The following is a 22,690-nucleotide window of genomic DNA, read 5'->3' as shown; positions in this document are numbered from 1 at the left end:
GTCAATTCATATAAGTCTTTCCAGGATTTTCTGAAATCATTTCTTATAGCGCATTAATATTCTATTACTACAACTTGTTCAGCCATTATCCAATTGATGGATATCCCCTCAATTTCCAGTTGTTTGCCACTACAAAAAGAGCCACTATAAATATGTTTTGTACAAATAGATCCTCCCCCAGCTTTAAAAAATATCTTTAGGATACAGACCTAATAGTAATATTTTTTTTAAGTGATAAACATCCTTTGACCACTAACCAGTTGGGGAATGGCTTGTATTCTTACAAATTTGACCCAGTATTCTATGTATTTGAGAATGAGGCTTTTATCAAAGACAATTCCTATTAAAAAAAATCATTTCTCAGCTTTCTGCTTTCCTTCTAATCTTGGTTGCATTGACTTTGTTTATACAAAGCCTTTTTAATTTAATATAATAAAAACTGTCCATTTTACATCTAATAATGCTCTCTATCTCTTGTTTGGTCATAAATTTTTCCCTTCTTCATAGATCTGACAAGTAAACTATTCCTCGCTCTCCCAATTTGCTTATGGTATTACCTTTATGTTTATATCATATACCTATTTGGATCTTATCTTGGGTGTAAGATGTTGGTCTATACCTTTCTGACATAGTTTTCCAGCTTTCCCGGCATTTTTTGTCTACTAGTAAGTTCTTGTCCCCTGGGACAAGTTGGGATCTTTGGGTTTATCAAGCACTAGATTACTCTGCTCATTTTACTAATGAGTCTTGTGGACCTAATCTATTTCACTGATCCACCACTCTATTTCTTAGCCAGTACCAGATGGTTTTGACAATTATCGTTTTATAATACAGTTTGAGATCTGATATAGCTAAACTACCTTTCTTCACATTTGTTTTTGTTAATTCCCTTAACATTCTTGACCTTTTGTTCTTCCCTCTTAATTTTGTTATGATTTTTTTAGCTCATTAAAATAATTTTTGGTAGTTTAGTATGGCACTGAAAAAGTAGATTAATTTAGATAGACTTATCATTATTATATTGGCTCAGTCTATGCATGAGCAATTAATAGTTTTCTAGTTGTTTAGGTCTGACCTTATTTGTATGAAGTGTTTTGTAATTGTGTAATTGTGTTCATATAGTTCTTGGGTTTGTCTTGGCAGGTATTTTATGTTGTCTAGTTATTTTAAATGGAATTTCTCTTTCTATCTCTTGCTGCTGGACTTTGTTGGTAATATATAGAAATGCTGCTAATTTATGTGAGTTTATTTTATATCATGCAACTTTCCTAAGATTAACTATTTCAACTAATGTTTTAATTGATTCTCTTTCAGGTAGTCCAATAATTTTTAAATTATTTCTTCTGGATATATTTTCAAAGTCAGTTGTTTTTCCCATGAGATGTTTCATATTTTCTTCTATTTTTTCATTCTTTTAATTTTGTTTTATTGTTTCTTGATATTTCATGGAGCCATTAGCTTCCACTTGCCCCATTCTAGTTTTTAAGGAATTATTTTCTTCAGTTAGCTTTTGTACCTCCTTTTTCATTTGGCCAATTCTACTTTTTAAGGAGTTGTTTTCTTCAGTGAATTTTTGAAAAAAAAATAAATTTAAATTAAAAAGCAAATTTTTTTATATCTTTTTCTATTTTTTGTAACTCCTTTACCAAGCTGTTAACTTTTTTCATGATTCTCTTGCATAACTCGTTTATTTTCCCAATTCTTCTTCTACCTCTTTTATTTGATTTTTAAAATCTTTTTTGAGCTCTTCTAGGAACTCTTTTTGGGCCTGAAACTGGTTCATATTTCTCTTTGAGGCTTTGCATGTAGGCATTTTGACACTGGTGTCCTCTTCTGAGTTTGTGTTTTGATCTTCCCTGCCACCATAGTAGTTTGGCTTTCTATAATTAGGGTGTTTCAGTTTGGGGTTGGGTTTTTTTGCTCATTTTTCCAGCCTATTTCATGACTTTTAAAATTGAACTCTGCTTCTGGAATACAGGGGATACTATCCTAGGCTTCTTGTGCTGGGGGCCAGGAGCATGGCCACTGGCCTGCTACACCAGGATCTCTGGGTCTGGACACTCACCTGCTGTTCTGGGGCTGCCTGACTGGGAGCTGGAAGCCTCACAGCTGACCTGCAGTGCACTAGACTGCTGAACTGGGTCCTCCATTACTGATCTGTGCTGGGGCTAGGGTCTTCCCACTGACTTGTCTGGACACTGGAGTGATACAGATCTTTCCTTCAGTACTTCTAAGTTATCTTGGGCTGCATTCTGCCACTCCAGAATTCACTTTGACATCTGATTTAAAGTTGTTTGGAGGGGGAATTTGGGAGAGCTCAGGCACGTTCTTGCTTTTTCTCTGTCATCTTGGCTCCACCTCCTGGCTCAGTCTTTCTGAAAACTAATAATAAAAAAGGCACATTTTTATAGGCCAAATATAGAGAAGTTGTTATTCAGCTGTGTCCAACTCTTGACCACATCTATGAGTTTTTCTTGGCAAAGATACTGGAGTGGTTCCCATTTTACAGATGAGGAACTGAGACAAATTAGGGGTTTAATGACTTTCCCAGAGACACACAGCTAGTGTCTGAGGCTGTATTTGAGCTCAGATCTTCCCAGTGCTCTATCCACCGTGCCAACCAGCTGCTCCCAAATATAGAGAGGAGATCCATGCAAAGCACTTTCCTGGCAACTGCTCTGTGAGGTATGTGGTGTAGTATCGTTATTTCCATTTTACAAATGAGGAAACTAAGGCTCAGGGACATGAAGAGACTTGCCTGTGATCATATGGCTAGTAAGTTTTGGGACAGGGATTCAAAGCTAAGTCTCCTGACTCCAAGTGCATCATTCTCTGGCAACATGGAACTAGAAAGAAAGATCCTTTTATGCCTCTTGACCTAGTCATTTTAGAGTTAAGTGGATCCCTTTCAAAGCAGTAACACAAAAGGGGAAAACTATTGATGCGTACAAAGAAATTCATAGGGGCAGCTAGGTGGCACAGTGGATAGAGCACCGGCCCTGGAGTCAGGAGGACCTGAGTTCAAATCTGGCCTCAGACACTTAACACTTACTAGCTGTGTGACCCTGGGCAAAGTCACTTAACCCCAATTGCCTCACTAAAAAAAAAGGGGGGGGGAAGAAATTCATAGCAGTGCGGTATTTTTTTTTCTGTAGAAAGAAGGAAAAAACAATTTATTCTAAAGGGAGAAAGACATTTAATTTTACATTCTTTGGAAAATACAGCTCAATGCACCTCCAATACCTTTAGGGTCCATTTTTCCTCTGACCATGCTCTCCAGGAGATGAACAAAACTGTCGACATTCATCTTGCTGCAGGAGTCTCAAGTACATTATTTGTTTGATACAGTAAAATGGTGGAGGGAAGAGGGCATAGACCATCTCCCTAAAATCCTGGTTTTCTGCATCCAAAAAGGACACATTCGCTTAGCATGCTGGGCATGGACTTTAGATCAAGTAGGCACACAGTTTCACAAAAATTTGTAAACATGTATTAACAGGAAAAAAATGCTGCATTTTAGAATAAGGGGGAGGGGCAGCTAGGTGGCTCGGTGGATAGAGCACTGGCCCTGGAGTCAGGAGGACCTGAGTTCAAATCCGACCTCAGACACTTAACACTTACTAGCTGTGTGACCCTGGGCAAGTCACTTAACCCCAATTGTCTCACCAAAAAAAAAAAAAAGAATAAGGGGGAAATTCAACTGTAGCGAAAATGTTGAGGGCAGCGGATCTCTAAACAGACGAGTTAAGGTGGTATTTGGATGAAGAGGTATTTCAGCATGCAGAGCGTTTATCTTCTTTACCTAGATGACAGAACTGCACAGATCTTCCTCCTCCTTAAGGCTGGTGACATTTGAGACTCCAGATGGTTTCACTTTGACTCTGGTCCAGAGGGAAGGGGGGACTGGGCCAGAGTAGCCATCAGCCAAAAGAGATAGTGACACACAGCACAGGCTGTCAGCGTGGTGATGATAACACCTCAGCCGGGGCCTTTGGGGAAGAAGCAGAGGACTCCCCCTCCCAGAACATGCTTGTCATGATGATGGGCACCAGAGGCCTGGGGACGCCAGCAGCAGAACCATTTCTGACAGTGACACCCTGGAAGTTCCTCACATATGCAGCAACAGGGGAATGGGCTAAACAAAGCACAGGCTACTAAGAGGCTAGAATACTGTCAGGCCATCAGGAGTGAGACTGGGATCGGTGTCAACACCTGGAAAGGTTTGTATCAATAATGTTAAAGGAAAGAAAGCAGAAGCCCAGATAGTGTGTCACAGTGATTGCAGTGGGGTCGAATTGGGCATTTCTTTCACTTAGGAATTTTTACAAAACACGATTCTGAGAAAAGAGCCAGAGGCTTTACTGGGCTGCTCAAGGGCTCCATGACACCACATAGATGAAGAACCCCAGGCTTAATAATATATGCTTATTAATGGATTGATTTTTTAAAAATTGAGTTTTGAATAGGTTTTGGTTTTTAAAAGTCCCTTAAAGTCCAAATAAAAATGAATAGAATGAAGGGTTGGATTAGCTGCTTGCTCAGGTCCCTCTTTCCTTTGAGGACCCTTTTGTACTTTGCTCTGGTCGGCTGCAGCCAAAGAAGTCATTGAGTTGTGGCCAGGCTGCTGCTGAGGCCCTGGGGAGTGAGGAAGAAGGTGTGACTGTTTGGGCCCATGGCCTTTGCCTCTCCATAGAGTCAGTGCAGACAATCTCACGGGTTACAAAGCTGAATTCGGGTTTCTGTCGGGTCACTTGTTTTTTTGTTTTGTTTTTTGTTTTTTTTTAGTGAGGCAATTGGGGTTAAGTGACTTGCCCAGGGTCACACAGCTAGTAAGTGTTAAGTGTCTGAGGCCGAATTTGAACTCAGGTCCTCCTGACTCCAGGGCCAGTGCTCTATCCACTGTGCCACCCAGCTGCCCCTGGTCACTTGTTAAAGAGAAGGCCCTCTGGCCCTTTCTTGGTCCTCACCAGCCTCGCTTGTTCCTCCCTTCCGTAGTGGCTTGTACGGGCCCCACCATGGAGGATTTGGAGAACAGAACGGAGGTGGTCCTCCTGGCCTGTGGCTCTTTTAATCCCATCACCAACATGCACCTGAGGCTGTTTGAGCTGGCCAAGGACTACATGAATGAAACAGGTAAGGCAGCCGAATAGCCGTCTAACCCCTCATGGCTGGAGCCATCCTCGCTGGTGTGGTTGCCTGGGTTCTGGACCAGGTGGGGTCCTTCAGAGGCCGCAGGCTTCTGTTCCTGGTCTTTGAGACCCACCACCACAACTCGGCAGCCCCCGATCTTCCCAACCTCATCTCGTGTCCTCTGCCCAGACTGTGCTCAGTCCAAAGCGGACACATCTCCCCAGACACACGCTGTTCTGCCCTCTCTGTTTTGGCTTATGCCGGAGCCTGAGTCCCAGAGGGCAACCTAGGGCCTCCCTTTCTCTCTTCCCCACTGAATTCCTACCCAGCCTTCAGATGCCATCAGCTTAGCACAGAAAGCACCTTCAGCAATCAGGGCGAGGTGAGAGGTGGGGAGTGCTGCCCGTGCAAACAAGAGGCCTGGGGTCAAAACCTGCCTCTGACATGTCCTGACTGTGTGACCCTGTCCATGCCCTGGACGGCTCTTGGAATGACAGGCCACAGTGCTAGAGCTGGGAGAGGCCTCAGTGGTCCTGCGGTCCCACCCTCTCCTTTTACAGAGGGAGAACGTGAGAGCCAAGCAGGAGACATTTTCAAGGTGTAAGCCTCAGAGACGAGATTGAACGTGGGGCTTATCATTCCGGAGCCAACCCTTTCTTCTCTGGTGCCAAGTAGCCTCTCTCGAGGCTCTGAGCTGCAGAGCAGGTGGCGATCTGCTTTGGTGAAATTGACTTCCTCCCTGGAAGTTTGGCACTGCTGAAATCACGGGTTCCTGAAATCCGGTACAAAGGGCAGGGCACTCACTGGGTTCGGTGCTGAGAAGGGTGTTCTCAAGAAATTTATGTCCTCATGTGGTGTGGGCAGAAAACAAGTGTGTTTCCAGGTGAGTGAGGGGTGGGGCACAGACATTTAGACAGATACAGAAGATGTAAGGGCTAGGCAGCATTTTCAATTGGTCAGAGAAGAGGGAGGTGAAAGTGTGTCTCAGGCATGGGGGACAGACTGCACAGGGTGCACAGGTGGGAGGCCCCCAGCTTATCATAACCTTCCCCCTCATTCCTTAGGTAGCTCAGGGTTATGCATCTCCAAGACATTTAATAACTACTGAGAAGTCGTCTGTATTATAGACACCTGTGTTGGTGCTTTATCCTTTTAATTGACCTATGGATGTCTTAGATGATTCTGATTCTCCCTGTCCCCATTGCTCTCCCACCCCCTAGCAATTAGCTCAGTGCTCTGTACACACTAAGAATTTAATGGATGCTTATTGTTCCATTTTATATCACATTCTATCCGGACTCAAGTATATACACTTAGGTGAGGAGACTGTGAGGGGTGGGCCCAGTTTACCACTGTATGTGGCCAGTGGCCTATGAGACCAATTCATTTTTACTGCACTTTTAGAGAAGGAGAAATAAAAGAGCCTCAGCCACATTCAGTCCCTAAAAATTCCCCGGTCCTGGCTTCAGGAACCTTTATCTGAACCTCTTTGCAGAATTAATTCCATTGATTTAAGGCACCAAGCCATAGATTTTGCCCTTCATGGTCAATTTATAATGTGCTTGGAGAAACCAGAGGAAGGGGGTCCCAAGGGGCTGGGCTGAGGACTGGAATTGTTCACAGTGAACCTAGACAGCAACTCCATCAGAACTCCCCTGTGGGGCACTGACCAGTTATGGGGATTTCTGGTGAAGCAGGCCCCCAGCCTGTCACCAGGTGGGCGTGGGGCTCCATGCAGGGCAGAGCCAGGCATAGGTTGGTTTCATTTGCTCTAGTTCTTCATGTTTTGTTTGTTTGTTTGTTTTTTGTTTTTTTTTAGTGAGGCAATTGGGGTTAAGTGACTTGCCCAGGGTCACACAGCTAGTAAAGTGTTAAGTGTCTGAGGCCGGATTTGAACTCAGGTACTCCTGACTCCAGGGCCGGTGCTCTATCCACTGCGCCACCTAGCTGCCCCACTCTCTAGTTCTTCATGTAAGGAAGGATGTGGGGCAAAAGGGAAGTGATCAGACTAATGGCAGTCGTTAGAAGTGGCAGGGCTGTGAAACAAATCAAACAAGAATGTCATGTAACTATGAGGGAAAAATCTGCCTATGGAGTCTCCAACAAGTGGGCGGCTCTGACCCTCACAGTTTGTTACAAGTTGGTTGTTATCCTTTGTTCTCAAAGAAGACCAGAATGATGTCATTGCAGTAGAGTCAAGGCCCAGTGTGTCCCACCGAGGCTGATCAGACCAATGTGAGACACAGAGTGGGCACAATCAATCCATTTGGGGCGCAGTCTCTAAATTTGTGCATCTCATGTTTCTTTTGAGCGGCATCAATTCTGCTTTGCTCAAGGAGCACAGCACCTTCTCTGACGAGGGTCTGCCATGTTGGGACAAATGGGCAGAGATGGTCTCTTAGTCCCCTTCTGGCCTCAATCTCATGGACTCCTTTTGTGCCGGTCAGAGAAACTTCTGTCACTAAGTTAAAAAGCCAGTAAAAGAGCTCTGCAACTTAAAGGGAATGGTTCCTAATTCCTGCCTCCTGGAAGGACTCCTTTATCAGTGTGTATGGGTCCTCCCTCCACCAATACAGATTGCAGCCCTTCTACATCTTCAAAGATAGTTCCAGGGATGAGCTTCCCTATGTTTTAGCTGGTTTTTTACGTCAGACACGGAGGTTGTCACTGGGCCCTTTCTGTCTTGGTTAAGCTTTGCCAGCATTTGAGCCCAGCTGACATAGCAGAGCGTTGGTGCCCAGGATCACCTTATCCCATGATGAGGTGTTAGGAATTTTTGCCTACAAAATACTTGTACTGCATGAAAAATCTGAGCTGGTCTAACTACCCTTCATCTTAACTCTGTTACCCAGGAGAATATAATGTTACCAAAGGCATCATTTCCCCTGTTGGTGATGCGTATAAGAAGAAAGGCCTCATCAATGCCCACCATCGAATTATGATGGCACAGCTTGCCACGCAGAACTCCCAATGGGTGGAGGTAGACACCTGGGAAAGTCTTCAGAAGGAGTGGATAGAGACGGCCAAAGTGCTTGGGTATGTACCGAGAGCTTGCCCTGTTCCCTGTCATTCAGGGCCTCTCACACACTGAGCCCCGGGGCCTCTGGGCCTCCTGAGGGGCATCCAGGGCTCCAGGCCAGCACATACAGTTTCAGTGGACAATTACCCTTCAGCATCCTGAAGAAATTTAAGAATGTGAAAAGCCTTTCTACTGTTGAAGCATCTCACAAGGACCCCTACTCGGTAGTTGTACAGAGGCCCTCACTGGGAGTGGGGAGGGAAGGGGAAGCGTGACCTGCACACTTCCTCCCCCCTGCCATCTGTTGTCATTTCTGTTTCACCCAAGACTGTCCACGGGTGACTCGTCGAATTCCAGACGCTCTCACTGTTCTACCCTCATGTGCAGGAGGGTGGTCTTCACCTTCTTATCACCTAAAGAAAGATGATTCTTTCCTATTTGATCTTCCTCTTCCCCAGAGAGGCCAGCTGCCTTCTCACTCCTTCTCCCTCAGGGAGCTCCCGGTCTGATGGGGGAGGCAACATGTAAACAACTGTGTACAAACTAGATAGAGAAGGATAAATTGGAGATAACCACACAGGGGAGGGAGACCAGGACATGGAGGTGAAGATCCTGGAGATGATAGGGAACCAGTGGAGTTTGGTGAGGAGGAGGGTGTCTTGGTCAGAGCTGCACTTAATAAATTTTTGGTAGCATGGATTGGTGTGGGCAGAGAGAGATCCACCGAGGCTACAACTTTAAAAATACCAAAGCGTCCTGACCATTCCATCCTCCCCGCTTATATTTGACATAACTCAAAGACTTTTCTAGCCCTGGGACGGGTCCATAAATTCACATCGCTTTGTGGAGTGAGTTCTTTTTGCACAGTCTTCCTGCCCATTCTGCATCCTGACCTTTGAGGGTGGTCTAATGAAGGTAGCATGGGACCAAGTCAGGAGAGGACTCTGCTACTGGGGATGAAATCAAGTAACAGGCATTAAGTTTCTAGAGATGATTGAACACATCAGATACCCAGGAAGCTTTGGTAAAAACTAAAGCAGTTAATCCACTGTTGGTGGAGTTGTGAAAAGATCCAACCATTCTGGAGAGCAATTTGGAACTATGCCTTAAGGGCTATAGAACTGAGCATACCCTTTGATTCCCGCAATACCATGCTAGGTTTATATCCCAGAGACATCCCCAAAACGAGAAAAAGACCTATTTGTACAAAAATATTATAGCAGCTCTTTTCGTGGTGGCTAAGAATTGGAAATCGAAGGGATGCTCATCAATTGGGGAATGGCTGGACAAACTGTGGTATATGATGGTGATAAAAATGACAAGCAGGATGATTTCAGAAAGACCTGGAAAGACTTGTATGAACTGATGTATAGTGAAGTGAGCAGAATCAGGAGAACATTGTGCATAATGACAGCAATATTGTTTGATGAGGCACTGTGAATGACTTGACTATTCTCAACAATACAATGATCCGAGACAATCCCAAAGGATTATTGATGAAACATGCTATCCACTTCCAAAGAAAGAAGGGATATTGGGGACAGCTAGGTGGTGCAGTGGATAGAGCACCGGCCCTGGAGTCAGGAGTACCTGAGTTCAAATCTGGCCTCAGACACTTGACACTTACTAGCTGTGTGACCCTGGGCAAGTCACTTAACCCCAATTGCCTCACCAAAAAGAAGAAGAAGAAGAAGAAGAAGGGATATTGACAGAACAGAATGAAGCATGCTATTTTTCACTTTCTTTCATTTTTTTCCCTTTTAATCAGTTTTCTTGTACAAAATGACTACTATGGTAATGTTTTACATAATTGTACATGTATAACCTATATCTGATTGCTTGCTGTCTCAGGGAGAGGGGAAGAGAGAGAGGGAAGAAGGGATAAAAATTGGAACCCCAAACTATAAATAAAAATGTTTATTATATTCAAGTCAATCAATCAGTGAATCAATGATTTAATTAATTAATTAACCAGTTCATCCATCAATTAATTAATTAATTGATCAGTTGGGAACAAAACACAACTAAAGCAGTATTCTGCCTAGTGGCACCTGCCTGGGAGGAGAGGAAGCTGTGCTTGTGTCTGAGTGTCCATGAGCTTCTCCTGTTCTATTTGCAGCTACCATCAACAGAAATTGGAAGCTAGGAACTCTGACAATAGCACAAGGGCCTCTGTTTCCCCAGTACTTCCTGGAGGGAAGAGGAAGAGGACTGATGACTGCCCAGATTTTAGTGAAAAGAGGCCACCTACCCCACAAAAAAAGGGTCAGTACATTTGGTCAGACTTTGCTGAGGGGCCCGGGATTGGACAGAGCCACTTCCAAAGCCCAGGATCCCCAGTGGGAGAATTCCTTTTTCCGTTATGTTTAATGGAGAAGGTAGAGAAGGGCCTGGTGTGGGGGGAGTGTTGTTGGTGCTTGGTGTGAGGGGTAAACTTAGTCCAAGTTTCTAGCTACCATTTCAGAAATGAGGGAAGGATCTTTGTTGAGGCAGAAGACAATAGAGAAATTCCTGTTAAAATTCTTCTTTTGTTCTTCTCCCCAGGTCCGCCACAGTTGAAGTTGCTGTGTGGGGCAGACTTTCTGGAGTCTTTTGGTGTCCCCAACTTGTGGAAACCGGAGGATATCAGCACCATCGTGGCAAAGTACGGGCTCGTGTGTGTCACCCGGAATGGAAATAACGCCGAGAAATTTATCTATGAGTCAGATGTTCTTTGGAAACATAAGAACAACATTCACCTGGTGAATGAATGGATTACCAATGACATCTCGTCCACAAAGATTCGGCGAGCTCTGAGGAGAGGCCAGAGCATCCGCTACCTGGTGCCGGAGGCTGTCCGACAATACATCGAAAAGCACAACCTGTACAGCTCAGAGAGTGAGGACAGGAACGCAGGCAGTATCCTGGCGCCTTTGCTGAAAGCCAGGCAATAAGGGAGCCGCTGCCTCCTCCCGAGAAGAAGTGACTCAGGTTTTAGCAGACAGGATCTTGTTTCATAATCGAGTTAAAAGTTAAAATATAATAAAAATCACCCGTTTTGCTTTTTTATCTTGGCCTATGATGAATGACATAGTTTGAGATCATTTTAAAACTTTGGTTTATTTTGCCTGAACCATGATTTTTACCTCAGTTCATTTCATCTTGTGTGAGTCTGAGGCTGTCTTTCTACAAGCCCCCCATGGAAGACCTCCTCAGTGCACAGAAGGCTGTCTTCTTCTCTTTGAATCTTGGGAGAATTCCTCAGCCAAATCCACGTCTTGGTCGTCAGGGAAGAAGCTGTTTGGCTTCAGGATGAGAAATTCCAAGGCCCAGTGAACGGAATGAGGCACGAGCCACATTTGCTGCAAATAAGCTGAACTCGGGCACTAGTCTGGCTCTTCCAGCCAAGAAAAAGCAAACCATTGCTCTGTCTAAAGTCCCTCCAGCTTTAGTAGCCTGGGTTGGTTCAGAGGGACTCAGGAACAGGATTCTTAAAACTTTTTTTTAAAAACAGTTCCATTGAACATCCACAGCTGTGCAGAGAATGTAACTGGAAGAACATGTTGAATCGGAGTATGTGCACCATATGTTATGGTACAGATAGGAGGCCAGCCTTGGGATGATGAAGACCTGCGTTGGAGTCCAGTCTCCGATCCTTGCTGGCCCTGTGAGCCATCCTGCACAGATCCTCTGCCTTCTCCAGTCTCTCTTGTGAAGACTGTCTGGTTCCAGGCTGGATGCCTGTGTGTGTCAGGGGGAGGAGCTTACACACTTGCAGTTTCTCATGTGCATAAAACACAAGTCTGAATGGGGGAAATAATAGCAAAACTCACTAGCATTTATATAACACTTTAAGGTTTGCAAAGCTTTACAAATACTACCTCACTTGATCTTCACTTCACCTCTTAAAGTGCCTTAAAGGCACTTGATATTATCAATTCCGTTTTATAGAGGAAGAAACCGAATCAGGCAGTGGTTAAATGACTTACCCAGGGTCCCACAGCTAATATGTGCATGTGTATCTGAGGCAGGATTTGAGCTCAGGTCTACCTGACTCTAGGCCCAGCACACCATACACTGTGCCTTTTAGCTATTCCAAAAGCATTTAATTTAATTAGGATTATTCCTCATATATACTAGGGATAATATTTATAAAACAATATCATAAGGTTGGTGATATGCCTTGAACATCCCTAGCTTCCTGTTGATAATCCAGGAATTTATTTCAACTACACTCAGTTGGTTTTGTTTTGTTTTGTTTTTTTGGTTTGGTTTGGTTTGGTTTGGTTTTTTGGTGAGGCATTTGGGGTTAAGTAACTTGCCCAGAGTCACACAGCTAGTAAGTGTCAAGTGTCTGAGACTGGATTTGAACTCCGATCCTCCTGAGTCCAGGGCCGGTGCTCTATCCACTGCGCCACCTAGCTGCCCCTGTTTTTTTTTTTTTTAATGGATTGATAACTGCTTTTTTTCACATCACCTACATTTCCTACTGTATCCCTGCAATTTTCCCTGTTTTCTTATGTTTCATTTTCTTCCCCATAAAAATTTGAATAAAAACAAATTATTGTCATTAAAATACTGAAGTAAAAGGTGGTTGTCCTGGATCTGAGCCCGTGCTTTGTTCAGGAAGCACCAGCATATTTTGGGGTTGTTAGAGATGAAAACTCAGTACTCACTTAAAAAGTCGTTAGAGGAAGAAAGGAAGCTGCCTTTTATGGCACAAGCTTGGTATTTCCTAACTCTGGTTTGCAGCTAAGATGGAACTAAATGGAATAAAGTTCAAGTTTCCTGAAAAAACATCCTGGGATCATGAGCCTTTTTCACACCTTCAGCCTGGTCTGAACTTGAAACAAAGATGGGAAAGGAAGATGCTTAAGCTTAGCCCTTTAGCCTCCTCCTCCTTCCCAGAAACTACATGGAAAGGGCATGGAAACCCCTCTACCCCCCAACTACAAGGACAGGCCTTCGGACGCCCACCTACTTACTTCTTTTTTTTTTTTTCTTTTTTTTTTTTTTTAGTGAGGCAGTTGGAGTTAAGTGACTTGCCCAGGGTCACACAGCTAGTAAGTGTTAAGTGTCTGAGGCCAGATTTGAACTCCAGTCCTCCTGACTCCAGGGCCGGTGCTCTATCCACTGTGCCACCTAGCTGCCCCCACCTACTTACTTCTTGATCTGGGAGACTGAGAGTCACTACATTGTCCTCTTGCTTGGCCCCTAGTGAAGAACCAAATGTGCCTACAAGCCACATCGGGAAGTTTTGACCAAGAAGAGGCAGGAGCTGTGCAGTCCTAACCTCTCATCATTTGAGAGTTAGAGGAGACACAGAAATGAGACAGTGGTGCTTGCAACTTCTCCTCCCCTCTCAGCTTTGAGGCCAACTTGGAGCAAAAATTCTGTTACTCAGATCTTAGGAGAAAGTACTGCCATCTCACACAGTACCCAATAGCAAGCCCCAAATGCATCAACCTTGGAACTCCGTGGGAAGCTTGCATGAGCTCTTCAAAAGACTCAGCCAGGCTGGAATGACCTTATTATTGTGCCGTTTATAGAACACCAGACATATTGTTATCTCAGGATGTTGTTAACTGCAAAGCAGAGTCTTGGGTGTCCTCAAAGGGTGAGTTTCCCCTCTATTTGAATAATGGAGATTGTAACAATCATGGTCATAGGGCAATGAGTAATAATGAATGTCACAAGCTCATTTAGGGAAAAGGGGAAAATAAGTCTTTTTTAAAACAAAAACTACATGAAAAGACAGAATGGAAATAATGTGAATTTTTGTGAGGAGCCGTTTGTCATATTGCTAGATTATTGGTTTGGTTTAGTTTTTCATAATTGTATCATTCAGATAGGGAAAAACTGAGTAGTCATATGTTAGAAGAGTTTTCATAGGTGCATTGTTTACTCATGTAATTAGCAGTTTTGAATACAGATTTAAATAAATTGAGTTCTATTTTATTAAAATTCCGAGAAGATTCGAAAAATGATTGGTACTTTATCGCCTCCTATCTTCTGCTATGCTCCACTGGGTAAGATTCATTTACTTTCCCAACCCCTGCCCCTCCCCACAAAAAACAAACCCACAAACTTTCTGAATTATACTTCCCAAAGCACCGGGAAGCTTTTCACGTCACAAAACATTTTTCAGAATTCAAATTAAATCCAAATCTGGGGGCAGCTAGGTGGCGCAGTGGATAAAGCACTGGTCCTGGATTCAGGAGGACCTGAGTTCAAATCCAACCTCGGACACTTGACACTAGCTGTGCGACCCTGGGCAAGTTACAACCCTCATTGCCACGCAAAAAAAAAAAAAAAAATCCCAATCTGGCCCCTTTCTCATGCTTGTCACAGAAATTTGGGGCCTGTAGTGGTACACTTCACCTACCACTCATGCCATTCAATACAAAGGCATAGATGATTAATCTTCACCTCTGAAATAGCAATTTCTTTTTTGTTGATGCTCACAGAAGGGAAAATCTGGAAAATGTTTCCCATTCTCCAAGTGTCCTAAGAGGACTGTGCAAGGTTTATTTTTTTTTACAATTATCAAAAAAGTTTATTTTTTAAAAATCCATAGACTCCAGGTTAAGAACCTTTGTTCTAGATCTTTTCACATTGTGTGTTTACCAGTAGAGCAAACAGAACATCCAAATTATCCTTACATCTTGCTACATAACTAGCCCACCTCTTACCCTGCAAAATTTAAATGACCCCTCTGTAGATGAAGCCTTGAGAATGGAAATAGCAGGTGCACTGGGCCCTAGCAGTGTACCTTCTGAACCTAAGCTTCTTCCTCCATAAGTGGAGGAACAATTCTCATTGATCTGGATGCCATTGGTCAGTGGTTCATTGGCCACTTCTGATATTCAATGATTCAGCGACTTAAACCGCACAGTAGGAGAGTAAGCCCCAGGCTACAATGATCACTCCTTGCTTCAAAGGACAGCAACATGCTAATGATTTAATTGAATAATTAAATTGACATATGGCACTTCCAGAATAGAGACTGAGCCTTATTTCAATCTCTTTAGGACATAGGTTGAACTAGCCCAGGCAGATGCCAGTGGAGACAACCTAACTAATCCTTTTCTACTGTGCTGGCATCGGATTCCAAGTGATTGATCTACTATTATCTCTTCCACATCCATCTCATCTCAGGTTGGTAGAAGAAATTAAAATGGGAATTTTGCAGAAACTGCAGACACGCAGAGGCCTTTAGATGACACAGAAAAATACTTAATGAACAAAAGGTCAAAAAAATCAAGGGAAACTATATTATGAAGCAGCAACCATGAAAATTTTGGTACTGGCTAAGAAATAGAGAGGTGAATCAGTAGACTAGGTTAGCACACAAAACACGGTAGTAAATGAATATAGCAATCTCCTGTTTAATAAACCCAAAGACTAGCCTCCAGGATAAGAATTCATTATTTGACAAAAAATGCTGGGAAAACTGAAAAATAGTATGGCAGAAACTAGGTATAAACCAGCACCTTATACCATATACCAAAATAAGGTCAAAATGGGTACATAATTTAGACATAAAGGGTGATGCCATAGGCAGATTAGGAGAGGAATTGAATCTATGAAGAGGGGAAGAACTTATGACCTAATGAGAGATAGAGAATATTATGAAATATAAAATGGATCATTTTGCTTACATTAAATTATAGAGGTTTTGTATAAACAAAATCAGTGCAGCCAAGATTAGAAGGAAAGCAGAAAGCTGGGAAACAATTTTTACAGTTAGTGTTTCTGATAAAGGCCTCATTTCCAAAATACATAGAGAACTGAATCTATAAAAATGCAAGTTATTCTCCAATTGAGAAATAGTCAAAGGATGTGAACAGGCAGTTTTCAGATGAAGAAATTAAAGCTACCTATAGTAATATGAAAAAATGTTCTAAATCACTATTGATTAGAGAATGCAAATTAAAACAACTCTGAGCACCTATCCAATTGGTATTTTTTTAATTTAATTTTTGTGGTTTTTTTGTGGGGCAATGAGGGTTAAGTGACTTGCCCAGGGTCACACAGCTAGTAAGTGTCAAGTGTCTGAGGCTGGATTTGAACTCATGTTGTCCTGAATTCAGGGCTGGTGCTTTATCCACTGTACCACCTAGCTGCCCCTATCCAATTGGTTATTATGACAAAAAAAGGAACATGATAAATGTTGATGTGGGGAAGTTGGAACACTAATGCATTGTTGGTGGACTTGTGAACTGATCCAACTATTCTGGAGAGCAATTTGGAACTATGCCCAAAGGGCTATGGGGCTGTGCATACCCTTTGACCCAGTAATACCACCACTAGGTCTGTATCCCAAAGAGATCATAAAAAAAGGGAAAAGCACCCATATTCAAAACTATAGCAGTTCTTTTTGTGGTGGCAAAGAATTGGAAACTGAGGAGATGCTCATCAACTGGCCAAATAAGCTGTGGTATATGAATGTAATGGAATACTGTTGTGCTGTAAGAAATGATGAGCAGGCAGGTTTCAGAAAAAACTGGAAAGACTTAAGTGGATCAATGCTGAGTAAAGTGAACAACCAGGAGAACATTGTACACTCTAACAGCAACATTGTGTGATAATCAACTGTGATAGACTTAGCTCTTCTCACTAATACAATGATTTAAGACAAATCCAAAGGACTCATAATGGAAAATGTTCTCCACATCCAGAAAAAGAACTGTGAAATCTGAATGCAGATTGAACCATCCTATTTTCACTTTGTTATTTTTTCTTTCTTGAAGTTTTCCCCTTTTGTTCTGATTCTTCTTTTACAACATGAGTAATGTGGAAATAAATTTAATGTGATTGTACATATATGCCCTATATTGGATTGGTTGCTGTCTTGTGGAGCAGGGAGGGAAGGGAAGATGGGAGAAAAATTTGGAACTCAAAATCTTGAAAAAATGAATTCTGAGGGGAGCAGCTAGGTGGTGCCGTGGTTAAAGCACCAGCCCTGGATTCGGAAGGACCTGAATTCAAATCCAACCTCAAACATTTGACACTTACTAGCTGTATGACCCTGGGAAAGGCACACACACACAAAAAATGTTGAAGACTGTATGTAACTGGGAAAAATATATTCAGCTTGAAAATAAATAAATTAATGAATAAAATTTTGATGGAAGGGGAGAAAAATCACTTTATAAGCCAAAAAAACCCCAACAACTCCATTTTATAATAAGGTACTATAAATACCCCATAAAAGAAAAAGAGAAAAAAATCAGACCTTCTATGGTACGAAGGGAAGGCCAAACATTTTTATGTGGTTTTTCCAGATCATGGGAATATCAGGCTGCTATCCCTCATGATCTGTAAGGGATAACTGTGTACCTTCAGACACAGAGAGTGGTCAAGCCTTACCTGAGTGTAGGAAGAGTCATAGTTAGACTGCTTAGCATAGCACAGCTTGATGAGGTGTAATTAGGCCAAGGGAAAGCAAGAGCTCTGATAGGAATGTTTTGGTTTTTTTTAGTGAGGCAATTGGGGTTAAGTGACTTGCCCAGGGTCACACAGCTAGTAAAGTGTTAAGTGTCTGAGGCCAGATTTGAACTCAGGTCCTCCTGAATCCAGGGCCAGTGCTCTATCCACTGCGCCACCTAGCTGCCCCACTCTGATAGGAATGTGTCCAGGACGCCCTTCCTTCTCCAGAGAGGTGTCTTGGACCCCATAGAAAATATACCTGAATTGCAGAGGAGTGAAAGTCTCTTTAGCTCACTGAACCTTTCTGAGCCTCAGTTTCCTCATCTGTAAAATGGGGAAGATATTATTATCTTCCCTACCTGCCTCACAGGTTGGTTGTTGAGGCTCAAATGAGCACTTTTCAAACTTCAGAGCACTTAACATGACCCTGTGAGCACATCTGACTTTACTTCATGTGAAACTCAGAGGCAATGGGGTACAGTTCCAAGAGTGGGGAAATGTACCAAGAAAATGCCCTGGATTAGGGTTCAGAGGACCAAGGTTTGAATCCCACTCCTGCCATTTATTATTTCTGTGGCTTTAGGCCAATCATCTGACCTCTTTGGGCCTCGTTTTCCCCATCTGTAAAATGAAGGGGTTTGGATTAGAAGGTCTCAGAAGTCTGTTTTGGCTCCAGATCTGTAATCCATTTTATTTCTTCAACTATGCCCTATTCAAGTTGGCCACAAGCTACTCAACTGAAACTACCACTTATAAATGTGGCTCATTCATGTTCTGGCCAAGTTTTGTAACAATAGGGCAGGGAAAGGAAGTACGTGCAATATCTCAACATCCTCTTACCATAGTTATGGGGACTCAAAATAAGCCCAATCACTGTCCTGAAATCTGGTCAGAGTTCATGGTTCTTTATGCTTTAAACAACTGAGTAATGTCCAATTCCAGCACTTTCAACCCAACAGACCCACCGTTCAAGGAATGAATCTCTAGTTAACTAAAGAGCTAACAAGCTCACTCTAGGTATTATACGATGCTGCTCTTAAAAATGAAAACCTTACCTCTCATTAGAAAAACGTCCACTTATTCCCCATTCCACTCTACTCCTACCTAAAAACACAATCTAATAAAATTCAGCTAACATTTAGGCACTAGGCACTGTACAAGGCTCTACATCCATCGCCCTGACATTCAAGTGGGCTTATTTTGCATGAGTGCACATGTATAACTTATATTGAATTGTTAGATTTCTTAAGGGGGGGGTGGGGAGAGAGGGAGGAAGAGAATTTGGAATACAAAGCTTTAAAAATCGATGTTGGGGCAGCTAGGTGGTGCAGTGGATAGAGCACTGGCTCTGAAGTCAGGAGGACCTGAGTTCAAATCCAGCTTCAGACACTTAACACTTACTAGCTGTGTGACCCTAGGCAAGTCACTTAACCCCAATTGCCTCACCCAAAAAACAACAACAAATTGATGTTAAAATTTGTTTTTACATGTAACTCGAGGAAAAAATTCCAAATAAATAAATTGCACTATCTACATTCAATTGGGCCACACAACACAGATAAAAAAATGTGAAATATATACTTGTTAATTCCAGTGGGGAGACCATTGAGAGAGACAGGAAAAACCTTCTGGAGGAGGTGGGAATTCCTACAGGAGCTATGCTTCAAAGGATGCCAATTTAAAATTTAGCATGATAGGGTGGAAAGGCCATTGGATTAGGAGTTCGAGTCCTGACTTTGCCACTAAGTACCTGCATGACCTCGGACAAATTATTTTCCATCCTGTGAACCCTAACTTCATCTTCTGTAAAATAAAGGGGTTGGACTCAGTGATCTTTGAGGTCCCTTTCCAGTCTAAAATGTGTCAACGTGGTATAGTGAATACCATCACTAAGCTTGGACTCAGAAAGACACGAATTGAGATCCTGACATAGAGACTCCCCTAGCAGTGCGATCCTGCATAAGTCACTTAATCTCTGCCTCAGTTTCCTCATTCACAAAATGGGAATAATAAAATCCTCTACTTCCCAGGGCTGTTGTGAGGATCAAATGAGATAATATTTCTAAAACACTTTGCAGACCTAAAAGTGATATATAAATACTAGTTCCTCTTCCTTCTCCTTCTTATAGGATATTAATTATACTCCAGATGTTCTTTGTCTCCGATTGTCCATTCATTCAAATGTTATTAAGCACCCCTTCCTAAGTGCATATTATGTATCCCCTCACATTTCACTTTAAAGTTTGCAAAGCACTTCTTATCCAACAACCCTGGGAGGTAGGTAGTGTCATCCGCATTTTATTCATAAAGAGGAAATGGATGCTAAGAGAGATTAAGTGATTTGCTCAAGGTCACACAGTGAATGTTTGAAGCAAAATTCAAACCCAGGTCCTTGCCACTTCAAATTCAATACTCTATCCACTACATAGTCCCTTTCAAACTAATCAAAATTTCAAGTAAACTTAAATAGCTACAAAGAAAGAGAAGTATAAGCATTCAAAAAAGGGGATTTAGGGGCATCTAGGTGGCACAAGGGGCAGCCAGGTGACACAGTGGATAAAGCACCAGCTCTGCATTCAGGAGGACCTGAGTTCCAATCCAGCCTCAGACATTTGACACTTACTAGCTGTGTGACCCTGAGCAAGTCACTTAACCCTCATTGCCCTGAAGGAAAAAAAAGGGGGAGGATTTATGGGATTGTAGCACTCTCTCCCAATTTGAACAGGACTCCTAAGGAATAACCCCCCCCACAGATTCAAGGTGTTCTGTGGGTTCACATGCCGAAAACCATAGCTCACAAGCCCCTGCTAGGGTGTTTACCTTTCAGTGGTCAGCTAGAGAAAACATTTAGCTCAAAGAAAAGCCATTTACAAAAAGAAGAAAAGAAGAAAAATAGTAAGAAAATCTCTCTCCCATAAACTTAGGCTAAACTCTTCCACAAATATACCTGGCATGAGAAAGGAGAGTAAATATACAGAGGTCACAAATAAAAAGGCACATATTTCAAGAACACTTGTGGCAGGGGCAATGGGAGGGGTGTACACAGGGAACATGTGTAACCAAGGCATGGAGGAGAAGGACAACTGATGCTTTTGATACTGTAGGGGTGCTAATATCTTTACACTGCCCCTACTGACCTTATTCTCTAGTCTCCACCAGATGCTGCTGCATTGATAACTGCTGGATGTTACTTAAGCTATGGTTTCCACTGCCAGCTTCTAGATCAGCTGAAATCAGAATCATGTGGTGTTTTTTTTCTTCAGTATGATAATTCATACTGAAGAAATAGGCAAACATTTGATATCGGGGCTTGATATAATGCTTTATTAACTGCTTATACTTAAGAAAGTGTGGGGTAGCTAAGTGGCGCAGTGGATAGAGCACCAGCCCTGGAGTCAGGAACTCAGGAGGACCTGAGTTCAAATCCGACCTCAGACACTTGACACTTACTAGCTGTGTGACCCTGGGCAAGTCACTTAACCCCAATTGCCACACCAAAAAAAAAAAAAAAAAGAAAGTGATGGAGGATATGTTAATATTGCAAATTAAATTTAAAAGTGCATCATGATGACTAATGTAGAAATACATTTAATGTGAGTGAACATATACAACCCACATCAGACTGCCTTCCCTCTTGGGGAGGAGAGAGGGAAGGGAGGGTGGGAGAAAAATTTGGAACTAAAAATCCTGTGAAAACAAATGTTGAAAACTATCCTTATATGTAACTGGAAAATAATAAAATACTTTAAAAAATAAGAGATAAAAGTGCATCATGAATACATTTTCCCCACCAGAGATCTGGTTGTTAAATATTTATAAGTAGGCACCTGCATGAAATCCTTAGCTAGAGTACTGCTACATTCTCTTAGAAAGATTAGGAACCCTTATCTGGCCTTGGCATCATATCAGATGCTTTTTAGGAACCATGTGGACTGTCTTCTTGCTTCTTCAATGAGCAAAATAAATCAAGAATTCTTTCTGGAGAAGATACAGTGTCTAAATTCAAACTCAGGAACTCTTGAATTTGAAGTTATTCATTAGATAACTAAAGACTCTGGGGTCCCTTCCAGCTCAAAATATATGATTCTTTGACCCCAGTCCCTGCCCTCAAAGAGCTCACAGTTTAATGGGGAAGACAATACGCAATCAACCATGTACAAGCAAGCTATATACAGAATAAATTGAATGATCTCAGAGGGAAGACACTAGGGTCAAAGGGGATTGTGAAAGGCTTCCTGTAGAAGATGAGATTTTGTGGTTTAAAGGAGGCCACAGAAACCTAGAGGCAGAAATTAGGAAGAGAGAGCATTTGAAGAATGGGGGACAATTGGTAAAAATGCACAGTCTGGAAATGGAATGTCTCATGTGAAGAACAGCAAGGCCATTGTCACTGAATCAGAGTATATATGGTCTGGAAAGGAAAGGTATAAAGAGATCAGGTTATGAAGGGCTTTAAAAGCCAAATTGAGGATTGTATATTTGATCTTGGAACTAATAGGGAGCCACTAGAGTTTTTTTGAGTAGGGGGTGACATGGTCAGACCTGTGCTTTAGGAAAAACCACTTTGGTAACTGAGTGGGGGATGGACTACAGTGGGGAGAGACTTGAGATAGGCAGATTCCCTCAGCAGACTATTGCAATGTCTATGTGTGATGTGTTGATGGTCTGCACCAGAGTCATGGCAGAGTCAGAGGAGAGAAAGGGGCATATTTGAGAGATGTAACAAAGGTAAAATCAACAGGACTTGGCAACTGATCAGGTATGGGGAGTGAAATAGAGGATACAATTGAAGAGGAGAGCAGTGCTGGATAAGGGTCTAGGGGGATAGGGTAGAGGTGCTGGGGATGAATGGCTAGAGAATGGTAGCAGAGAAAAGGAGTCTTTGCCTAGGCATCCTTTGATTCACACAGTCTGAAACACAGTGATTCCCAGAAGAAAAGGTCAAAATTTGCTAGCCATATATCAATAGATTATAATACCCAAGGAAGAAAATTATTGTGACCAAATACTGCTGTTTAAATCCTTTCTTGCTAATTCTGCTTGCTTCATGTTTACCTTTTGTGCTAAATAGCCTAAGGAGGGGAAGAGATATAACTAGTCATTTTTGTACTGAAAGCAAATTCATTTGAG

General features: G+C 42.4%; 1 protein-coding gene across 1 annotated transcript in view; it reads left to right on the top strand.

Moving 5' to 3' along the window:
- NMNAT1 (nicotinamide nucleotide adenylyltransferase 1) overlaps nt 1–12,470 on the top strand; it is a 34,975-nt gene extending 22,505 nt beyond the window's left edge. Inside the window, exons 2-5 of the mRNA XM_043994971.1 lie at nt 4,996–5,133; nt 7,983–8,166; nt 10,269–10,414; nt 10,694–12,470. Coding sequence (XP_043850906.1) covers nt 5,016–5,133; nt 7,983–8,166; nt 10,269–10,414; nt 10,694–11,082 — 837 coding nt within the window. The 5' untranslated portion in view covers nt 4,996–5,015 and the 3' untranslated portion in view covers nt 11,083–12,470. The remainder of the gene's footprint in view (nt 1–4,995; nt 5,134–7,982; nt 8,167–10,268; nt 10,415–10,693) is intronic.
- Nucleotides 12,471–22,690: the final 10,220 nt, after the last annotated feature.

Source organism: Dromiciops gliroides, chromosome 3 (assembly GCF_019393635.1).
Source record: "Dromiciops gliroides isolate mDroGli1 chromosome 3, mDroGli1.pri, whole genome shotgun sequence".
Lineage (NCBI taxonomy): Eukaryota > Metazoa > Chordata > Mammalia > Microbiotheria > Microbiotheriidae > Dromiciops > Dromiciops gliroides.
Note: the sequence above shows the minus strand (reverse complement) of the source record. Positions and strands in the feature narration are given on the sequence as shown.